At 38.3% G+C, this 10,789-nt stretch overlaps 1 protein-coding gene across 1 annotated transcript; it reads left to right on the top strand.

Annotated features, from left to right (window-relative positions):
- Positions 1-903: 903 nt before the first annotated feature.
- On the top strand, positions 904-3,323 carry LOC309703134 (uncharacterized protein; the record flags this gene model as incomplete). The annotated part of the gene is made up of 2 exons (XM_082527844.1): positions 904-1,020; positions 2,905-3,323. The coding sequence occupies exons 1-2, from the start codon at positions 954-956 to the stop codon at positions 3,321-3,323; spliced, it is 486 nt and encodes a 161-aa protein (XP_082383970.1). The 5' UTR covers positions 904-953.
- Between the last annotated feature and the right edge of the window lie 7,466 nt (positions 3,324-10,789).

Raw genomic sequence — 10,789 nt, 5'->3', positions numbered from 1 at the left:
TTTTTATGCACTGAGTCCATAAATGACCTGTGTTTGTAGCGTGCAGTTTAGCTGAAGAACAAATAATGCAATCTCTACCTACAAGGTGATCTGACCGGAGCGTCTGGTTTGACTCAGTATCATACTGCCTCTGTCTCAGATTTGTTTCCTGCTCAGCTCCAGCAGACTCTCATAATCATGAACAAACTGAACTAAAGTATTATAAATGATTGATGCATGCCTGAGCCTTCAATGCTGTTCTGGTAACACTTCTGTCCTAGAGGTAAATCTCTTTACTGACGTCACTGGATTCAACCAAATTTCAGTCATTAATTTATGGCTTTCACGCTAATGTGATGTTTACCAGAGCTCAAGAAGTCAACTCCTCTTGCAAACACAATTGGTAAAATATTCACTGCCAGAAATCCATGATGATGTTTCCATGTAGCAGAGGATCAGTCAGTCTCCTACACCCAATTACATTTAAGGAAAAAGCAGGTTTTAATCCAGCAACATTTGATTTTGGCAGATTTGACAACAGTTTCATGTTCAGAATAAATAAAAACATATATCATGGTATGTGTGGATTTCTAAAGCATGTTCCTGTAAATTATCTCTGTATGCTGCTCACTGACGTTCTTACTGTCTTATATTTTTCTGATTTCAGTGTAGTTTTCAATAAATCAGAAATATTAGGTGTCACTCAGGTTTCCCCTCGCATTCTTAGATCTAGTAGATTTTTGTTGGTGTAGTTGTTGCTCTCAGCCACCAGCTAACATTAGTAGTTGGTCAGCATCGTAGCTGCTGAACTAAATTTTATTCATCATGTCGTTTTACAATCAAAGTGTCAATATAAACTGGGCAGCATGTCTGTGTTGAGACGTAACAGTTATCTTTTTGTCAGCAGCCTGAATGTGATGATGATGAGGAAGAAGAAGATCTGGTTCCCCACAGACTGTTAACAAGATGACAACATGGATTTCATGGCTTTCTTCATGGTCCCACTGTGGACTTTAATGCTCCGCTTGGGTTCAGTTAGAGGTAAATAATGTGTTTCTATTACCGACTCTACTTTTAGTTTGTCTTTTTTTAACTGATGCTAAAATCGATTGTAGGTATTGAGCAAGCAAGCCCTGGTCACATGACCTCAGGGACCTGCTGAGAATGTATGGATGTAAAAGTTCACTCATATATGTTGGTGCTTGTCCATGGACTTAAACTGGATTCTGAATTTAACGGGGAGCCAGTGAAGCTGAATCAGCAGGGGTGTGACATGGGAGTACTTGGAGGACTTGGTCAGAAGCTTTGAGCAGCGTTCTGAACAACTTGCAGATGCTCCAAAGAGGCTTTACATAAACAAGTAAACAAAGAATTACAATAGTCCAGACGAGATGAAACAAATGCATGAATGACAATTTCTAATTTGGAGCGCGACTCGGCAATATTTCTCAAGTGATTAAAAACCGGAGCGAACCAAAGATTTTACATGGGCATCCAAAGTCAGAGCTGAGTCAATACTAACACCAAGGCTCCTGATAGACGGTTTGGCAAATGTAGCAAGTGGACCCAAGTTTTCCATAACACTAGGTACAAAATTTATAGGAGCACAAACAAGAACTTCAGTCTTCTGCTCATTTAGCTGAGGTAAGTTTCCAGTTAGTAAAGACTCTGTATTTTTCTTAATTACTGTATTTCCATGAATGTTAGCAGACATTTCAATAAATCACTGCATCGTTTCACATTTTCCTACAAAGAATGCAATGAAGGACAGCTCAATAGTTCCATGGCTTTATATTCACACGCTGCACAGTTTATTTCTCAAACTATTTTTTTTTTTAAACAAGTAAAATAATGTTCTCCATGTGGAGTGCTTTGAGGTAAATCCAGCACTGTTATGGACATTTTATAAATATAAAATCGCAGCAGTCTTTTACATTTATATTTCTAGTTGAATTTTGTTTTATACATTAGTTTACACATTTTAAAAGATGGTGGTGAGATGTAGGTTTGGAGACGTGTCATTGACAAAAAGACTGGAGGCCGAGCTGAAGCTTGAACACAAAATGTTGGAAATATTTGGATTAAATCATCTGTAGGTGGAACAAGGATGGCCAGAGTAAAACGTGGAGTTATACTGTTGGCTGTTGTTCTACTAGTATCTCAGAATGGTTACTGTGTTTGGACATTGCTTCATATGGAGTTATTTCTATGTGACAAACACCTTGATTAAAATTTTAAGCTTGGGTTACTTTAGCTGTAAAAATGAAGAAAAGACTTCAGTATAATTCATCACCTTTACAGGTGTCCCACACACCAACTCCTGTGACTGTAATACTGTGATATTTTACATTAGTCCGTACTACTGGCTATGGATTCCTCTCAGGTCATTAGTATTTGGTGTTATTTTGAACAAGTTCTGAATGTTGTGGACCAAATATTTGTTTTCTGCTTTGAACATTGTCAACCGTCTTTAAATTTAAAAATATGACATTTAAGGAAAAGTAGATTTGATGATTCTTTTGTGTTGGTTTTATTTATGATCCTTGTTGTTCTTTGTTGCTGAATGTATATTGGATGGTGTGTTTACAGGTGTCTCCCCACATTTACACAGTATATCATATACTGAAGTATAATAGAACAGAGTATATAATAATGTTTGATTTCAGAGATTTTAACTTTACAGAGCGTTGTGAGAGACTTTGAAATTTTGCCTTTTAACTTACTTTAACATGTGGAATCCAGGATAGTTTGTGCTTACTCAAGAAACATAATTTCAGATACTGTAATTCAATGTTATTTATTGTCAGTTTACTATTGGTAGAATATATGTCAGTAATGTACAATATGGACAGAAACATGTCAGGGGGGGAAAAACAAGTTGTCTAAAGTTGTGAGTGTGTCTGCTCCTCTCTGTCTCCTCAACAGGATCATTTGTAGTGGATGTGACACAGAGCTCCTATCAGGCAGAGGAGAACCACAACATCACACTGGAGTGGACGTTTACCACCAAACCAGACACGTCCATCTCAGCACTGAAGATCCTCTGTAGCCTGAATAATGACTTAACTCTGTATTATCTTCGTGATGGTGTCGAGTTCTCAGAGGATGAAGAGTTTTCAGGACGAGTCCAGAGTGACAAAGACGCCCTCAGAGAAGGACGAATCAGACTCCAGCTGTCCAGACTCAGGACTGAGGACTCGGGTCTGTACCTGTGTGAGGTGGACACAGGTTATGGCCGCGGCTACAACAGCTGCAGACTCACCGTCTCTGGTAAGACGATTCATTTATACACATGTGATCACTGTGATCTTAGACCAGAAATTGAGATAAGAATGTACTTATAAATCTAACATGAAACAAAAATAATTTTTCTCTTTTCACAGCTGTTACGAGTATTTTTTTTTTTTCTTGTACACACATATTTCCATTCTATATACATGCATAGTTGTGTTCAAATTTTTCATCTTCAATGACTTTAAAACAAGAGTTGGGCACAAGTTTGAGTCATTGTGCAGTTTGTTTACTGAAGATCCAAAAAACTCAAAGATCATCAGTTTGATCTGTGGGGAAAAAGAGCAGCATGTTGTTGTGTGACTGCAAGTTTGTGCCATCACCATGTGAGCTGCTTAAAATGTGACGATAATTTAAAAGAAATTCACGTTGACATCTTTTTGGACATTAGCACCAACTTGAACATTTCAATGTTATTCTGTGATTCAAAACTCAAATGTCAACATTCTGGTTCTTACGTCTTTATTCTTGTACCTATTATGACTCAACTGATTTTTGTGGTTTTCTAGATGCAAAATTTGCTAAAACCTCAACAACGAGTACACTGCTGCTTTTCCCAACTCCAGATCCTGAGGATGTGACTCAGAGACATGGTGAGAAGACAGTCCAACTGTTCTCTGCATCATTCTTCTTTGGGTTGTGTATTTGTGGTGAGCTCTTTTCTTGTTCTTTTTTTTTTTTTCTACATCAGCAGGTCGATCCTGGGTCCCTGTGGTCATTGTTGTCATCACCGTACCATTAGTTTTGGCTCTCGCTGGTTTTGCTGCATATTTCTCTCTCCACATCTTGCAGAAACTTAAAGTAAGAAACAAACAAACACAAACATGTTGTTGCTTCTTGTACCATCAGACTGACTCATTACTCTACCTCTTTCAGCAGAAGCATCCAGAGGATGACGAGACACAAAAACAACCACTATCAGTCTAGCTGCTGTACTCAAAGGAGCGTTGGTCTTAATGGAGCTGAGAGCAATTTATTTTTCCTGGATCTTCACATTTATGTTGGATTCAAACCATCAACCACAGGGTGACACTCGGGCCCAGCAGCACTGAGATCATCATAAGGTCACTCCTACAAAAGGATGTGAGATTGACTTGAACTTTGACCCCAGCTGAAGACTCGAGCCTCATCCAGCTTATTTATTGAGCTCATTTTCACACAAACAAAGTGACGTACAAGAAAACCCAGAGTGGAAGATCAGAGGATCTAAACAGGAAATATTTCTTACAGACGTCTTCAGTCAGAGTTGCTGCTGTCAGACTCTGGAGGATCTGCTTGGAAACAGCAGTGAAACTGATGGATTTCCTCCTTCAATACAAAACTGTGAAGTTCAGCCTGGAGAAGAAACACTCCTCTGCCTCACTGTCAGCATGTTTAATGAATTTACTTACTCTTTGTTTGTTTGTTTGTTTGTTAAAGGTGAACTTAAACCTTTCAGTGAGACCTCAAAGTGTCTCTGAGGGACTAATTAAAGGATTACAATCTTCCCTGATCATCACTGTGCTGGGCTGACATAGATCATTCCCAAACAAGCAGTCTTTTCCATTCCATTTGCATTCATTACAGATGACAGTGGATATTTCCAGCACAGTTCATGTGGAAAGTTCGGGGGGAGTCACCTGAAAATTGTGTTGGTGACACAGAAGACTGGAAAAGCACCAACAAGTTTTAAAGTAATAGAAAGAGAATTTATGGAGCTCATAAGGAGAACTCCTTTGTTTTACTGATCTCACTGTATGAAAGCAGACTTTGTTACCACAGCTGATGAGCTCTGATTGTTTTTTGTTTTCTTTCTTTCATCTTTACTGTCTGAGAGAACCTGAGCTATAAGCTGATTACTTTAAACACCCTTCGTTAATCATCTGCTGCACTTTATAAACATCCAAAACAAGGTGATTTACATTTTACATCTCTGGATTTTTAAAGCTACAAATAATTCATTAAGTTTAATGTTAAACTTCCTGCTGGTCAGGACTCGATGTTCAGTCTGTAAAGTTTAGTCTGATTTGTGATCATGTTTTCAGTTTAGTGCTGAGAGTTGCGAGTGTAAAAGTGTCCAACAGTGTTATTTATTAATTTTTGTTAAATCTTTCGTCCATTTTTAAGTCTTAAGTTTTACATTTACAGTGTCTTCACTGTGTTGCTGAACAGACAAACAGGAACTTTAATGCTCCATGTTCATTATGTGTCACTGTAATTAAGTAGAGATGTCTTTTACTACCGAATGTAAGATAGAAGATGTAAGAAATTATAAAATAAAATGAGAGATGATAAAAGCTTCACTTGTTTTACTGGAGATGAAATGTTGATGTTCACCTTAATTCTGACTCATCTTTTCAGTGCAATACCAGAGCTGGACACTAGAGGCCACCTTCTGATTTTTGTTTTAAAGCAGTAAACATTGTCACTGATTTGTTCCACACATGAGTGTGAGTCTACGCTTCCTACGTACAAACACGTCTCTGCAGCCTCTGTGACTGCTGCAGTCAGTGGGAGTTATTGTTAATGTCCTGCAGGCCTGTAGGGGGCGACAAACAGACTTTAAAAGTAGCTACAGCCCTCGAGGCCTGGAGTTCGACACAGTGACAGTGATCAACTTCCTTTTAAAGTGTTTTGAATGAGCGTTTTGTCCATCACCATCAACAGATACAGCAGTCCCCTGTCAATCACAAGTTAGGCAGGCCTGTCCTCATGTTCTTTACTCTGATGGGACCATCGTTACCAACTGAAGGTCATGTTGTATCAAATGCTCCTTTTATCTGTTGCTCATGAGGAAAATAAATTACCAGACAAACTAATTCAAAAAAAAAAAAAAAATACAGAGAAAATGACTCTTCTCTCTTTTTTTTTAGAGTCGAGTCTTCAGGAGCTAAAGTTTGGAGATCAGTGACAGAGATTTGATTTTGACAGTCTTGAATTTTCGTTCACATTCATAAACATTAAAACAAATCTTCTTAACGATGCAGAATTCACTCGGCTCCACAGCTTCAGGATAATACAGGATGGATCTGTATTAGGTTTGTTTACAGCTGGAGCTGCAGAAACCTATTTGCTGCTTTTTTCTAGACTTGGGCATCACAGTTTGATCAGAGTGTAACTCTGACTTGTTGAGATATTAGCATTACTTCTGTTACAGTCTTATTTTATATTCATGTCGCACAATGAGTACTGTATTTCCATATTGCATTATTAGCCACTGTTAGTAGCCAATCACATTAGATATCTGAGCATCCCTGACTCACTCACCTGTTGCCGTGCGCATCCAGCTCTTCGGTCACCTGACGTCCCAGCTGTCACAGGTAGGACTTGCCTACATGTAGCTGCTGCCTCAGCCTGAATTGGCTACACTTTTGTTGATTGGTGCCACTCATGTTTTGTAAAGATCATTTCCAGATTATTTCCCTGAAGCCTTCCATCGACTCCTGACATATTTTTATTTTGTGCCGTACCTTTATTATTTTACTTGGTAGTAAACAAGTGTGTTTGCAAATTTGGCGACACTGTTTGTTCAGCATGTAACTTTGTTTTTTTACGATCTTAGCCTTACATCCATTATTGTATTTTTGCTATAAATGCTAATTGTATGATACATTGCAGGAAGTCGGGGCCGAGCGAGCAGCTGATAACTTTATAGCGAGGCCGCCGCTGCTTCTCTGGGCTACGTTTACAGAATATTCCTCTTTGCCTTGTGTTCATTTTACTTTTGCCTTTTTCTTTGTGCTTTTTGCTTTGTTTGGCCTTCTCACTGGAAGTTGGAAGTTTTAGAATAGCAATTGAGACTTACATGCAATATATGGAAGCCTGTTAATGTATTGAATTATTAAGTTAGATTCAGTGAAGCTATCTGCTCTAAACTGAAGGAATTTTTTTTTTTGTTTGTTCATTTGCTTTCTGAATGTTTTGATTTGTAGATTCTCTTTTGTGTGACACCACTGAAGACTGAAGGAGGCCCTTTTTCTAGCTGCAGATTACCAGTGTGTTTCTGCAGTACAGTTAACCACAGAGGGTGCATTTGTTTTGGAGTTTAATTACTTTAACAACTTGTGTTTCTTTTATTCAGAAGCTGAAGGCCAACAGTGGAGGCAACTGTGTGCCTTGGTGGTGGGACCATCTGTGCGCAGTGCTTATTTATGCACTCTTGGTTTGAGTGTGTGAAGATGAGCTGCATGTATGAGTTGGTGATCTTTCTGGACCTTCTCATCTGGTAATCCACAGCTCGGAATTGTGCATGTACAATCAATTCATTGGTTCACTTATTTCGTATTTTAAACAGCTGTCAAAATGTTTATTTTACACTGAACCACATCTGTCTCAAGTATAACTGACCTGTGCGCCTTCTTCATAATTAACATCGTCTCAACTCAGTATTCTGTGGTTGAAATTCCCAGGGTGACACTGTCAGGTTTTCATTGAATTGTAAAAGTTTTGAGCTCCTAATTGTCGCACCGCCATTTTAATGTGTGAGTGTGACATCATTGGTTCTTTGCTCTTTTCCTTATTACTCTCCACCACCTCGTGCTGCCACATTAACATTCTTACTGTGCATTACAGGAAGTCTGGACCTGGGTGGGCTGCTGTTAGCTTTACAGCAGCATCCTCGTTGCTCTCTGGGTCACACTATAGAAGGAGTTTGTCTTCTTGTGTAACTTTGAGTCACATCTTAAGACAAAAATGTGTCAATCACTGGATGTCACCATGGTTTTATTAAATCAAGTCCATTTTTCTTGACGGCAAACATAATGATGGCATTTGGAGAGAAATTGTATTAGAAGTAAAACACTCAAGGGAGAAAAAGGTCTGCTTCAATCTTTTTGGGGGGAGTGGGGGTGTTTCTGCAGTGGGCTTAACTACAGAGGGCGTATTTGAGTGTTTTCATGTTTTGGAAATATTAATAACTTTTCTTTTTTTCTTCTTTTTCTTTTTTTTTTTTTAGAAGTTAGGGCCTTAGGTGGAGGTGGCTGGGTGTCTTTGATTATGGGACCTTCTTCCACGTTCCATTTTATTACTTTTATCATTAGTAGTGGTATTATTAACCAAATGGTTCAGGTTCAGAAACCCAAGTGAAATGAAATGCTGAGCACAGTTTCTCATGGCTCCATGCTCCATTGTCACTGATGAGGCCAATCACCGTGGTGTCATCTGCAAACTTAATGATGACAAAGTAATTCATTCACATTTATAGTCTGTTTTTTCATAGTGCTCGAATAAAACGCCATATTTCCATGTTTTATTCTAGGACTTGACTAGAGCAGCTTCACATTCAGAATGACTGTTATTTTTGGACACTGGTACAGGCCCAGGGTCCAAAATTTCCCCATAACATCAGTGAGAGTACAGTTAGTAAGTACAGCTGTGACACTGAGTGAAATGAAACATGTGTCCTAATATCACAACTGAAAGGGAAAGCCCTGCTGGCTTACTGTTAGTGTTAAAAAATGCTCTGGTTATGAGCACACGTACAGTATAATGTTTTACATGGAACAGGATCGCTCAGTTTAACCTCTGCTTTCCAAGCTCCTTACTACGATGACCGGGATGACAGAGAACCTTCACAGACACTCTGCTTGTAACAAGCTGCTCTGGCTCCTCCCCCTTTAAGCCAACCTTGCTCTGATTTTGTCTTTTTAAACACAACGTTTTTGTAGCAACAGCTTCCTCCAAGATATTCCATTCAGAAAGCCTTTGATGGATGCTGACTTTATTAAAGCAAACGTTGCTCTGAGATCAGTCAGTTATGAGATGGTGACGAGAACAGGATGAGACGACAAAAAAAAAGAGTGACCAGGTAAATAAGGTGAAACCGCACCGGCTGTAACAATTACAGTCTTGGAAATTGATATCACCATGGTGACAAATAACACCAAACACAATAATGAAAGCAATAAAGCCGTGGTAATGAAAACATGCACATTTAATCCGTGCAGTTTTGTAAAGCCGGTGGGTGTGGCTCAATGCGGTGTTAAATGAGGATTTAGAGGAAAGTGGAGCCTGAACATGGAGGGTCACAGTGGATATGATCCCCAGTGTTTTTTTCCTCTTTGTGGGCAGTTTGTGAACTTCCTGTGAGTCATGTCCTGCTGGCTGGACCGGATCCTGGTTCACTGCTTCAGCAGCCTTAACACACTCAGGTTCAGCTCAGTTATTGTTGTTGTGTCTATCCTTCTGGTCTCTCTGTGTGTCACCCAGTATCCTGTTGGTGGACCATATATTCATGTGGTTGTTCCAGATAATATAATATAATATAATATAATATATGGTTCCACACAGTTCTTAACATTCTTAGCTTAAAATATATATAACCTAACAAATGTTTAGACTACTACACATGGGAGAGAAGAGATGCTGAAAAGAACGTGGGCATGCTCAGACCAGTATGTAACCAGTGGTGTAAATAGCTGTGACATCTAGTGTCCAGATTCTGGTACTGTTTTTCTCAAGTAGTCAGTTTAGTCCTTTAAACGGTCAAAAATATCAAGAAAATTAAAGGATAAAAGAACAAATGATTTTAAATGTGGAAAGATTAAAATACAAGTTTTGCATAAAATGTGCTTATGCATTACTTAGTTGTTTTTTACTAGAGACACTAAGATAATGTATTTTGGTGTTTTTTATGACATGAAATTGCAATGAATGCACCAAATATGCTCACAGTGAGGGTGGAGTTTTAAGGAGCTGCTGGGAAGAAGGATTACTCACATTGAACAACTGCTGAATGTTGCTATAGTTACCCTCATAATTTAAAGATTAGTTAGTAAAAAAAATGTTAATGATTTGTAAGAAATGTGCAGCGAAATCCAGTCTGAAATATCACACGAGGTAAAATCACCGGATGTGCTTTGAATGATGAGAACAGTCAGTGTTTACTGGCATCTACTGTTCATTTAATGGAATTTCATTGGAAGACGTGCAAATAAAGTTTAGGTGCAGCTGCCTTGTGTTTTATCATGACGAGACCCCCAAAAACAAAATTGAAGAATGATAGTGAAGGAAATTGTAGTCCTATAGAACTAAACAGGGTTCATGCATATTTACTGGACATGCACAAACAGCTGGCTATGAAATGAAAGTGCTATCTGAAGACTGCCTGTTTTTCCATCATTTAATCTGCTGTCATTTAAATGTCATAGACCACCTTTACTTCTTCATGAGCCAAACAGCAAAGAAAATGACCACACTTACACTGTTTATCCTGTACAAACTGCAGTTCAATACAATACAAAGTACACCTAAATGAATAAAATAAACCAGAAAATGAAGTCATATAATAGCCAAGAAAGACATAATGATGTAAAAAGACACAATAAGTCACAACCAAGTAAAAAGAAAAAAATCATGAACATATAGTTAAATAAATAAAAGGTTCAGTAAAGTTGTCAACAGCCTGTTTAAACAATTTCAGGGAGATTATCCATGTTCTTACCTGTAAAACTTTACAATTGGTTTCTTTATTCTAACATGATTTAAGAGCCATTTATTATTAAAATATGTAACATGTTACACTAGGGTGTTAGTGTTTCCT

The sequence above is a fragment of the Aulonocara stuartgranti genome (genome assembly GCF_965226115.1).
Source record: "Aulonocara stuartgranti genome assembly, chromosome: 3".
In the NCBI taxonomy this organism is placed as follows: domain Eukaryota; kingdom Metazoa; phylum Chordata; class Actinopteri; order Cichliformes; family Cichlidae; genus Aulonocara; species Aulonocara stuartgranti.
The sequence above is the reverse complement of the archived record's forward strand: the minus strand, read 5'-3'. Positions and strand labels throughout refer to the sequence as shown.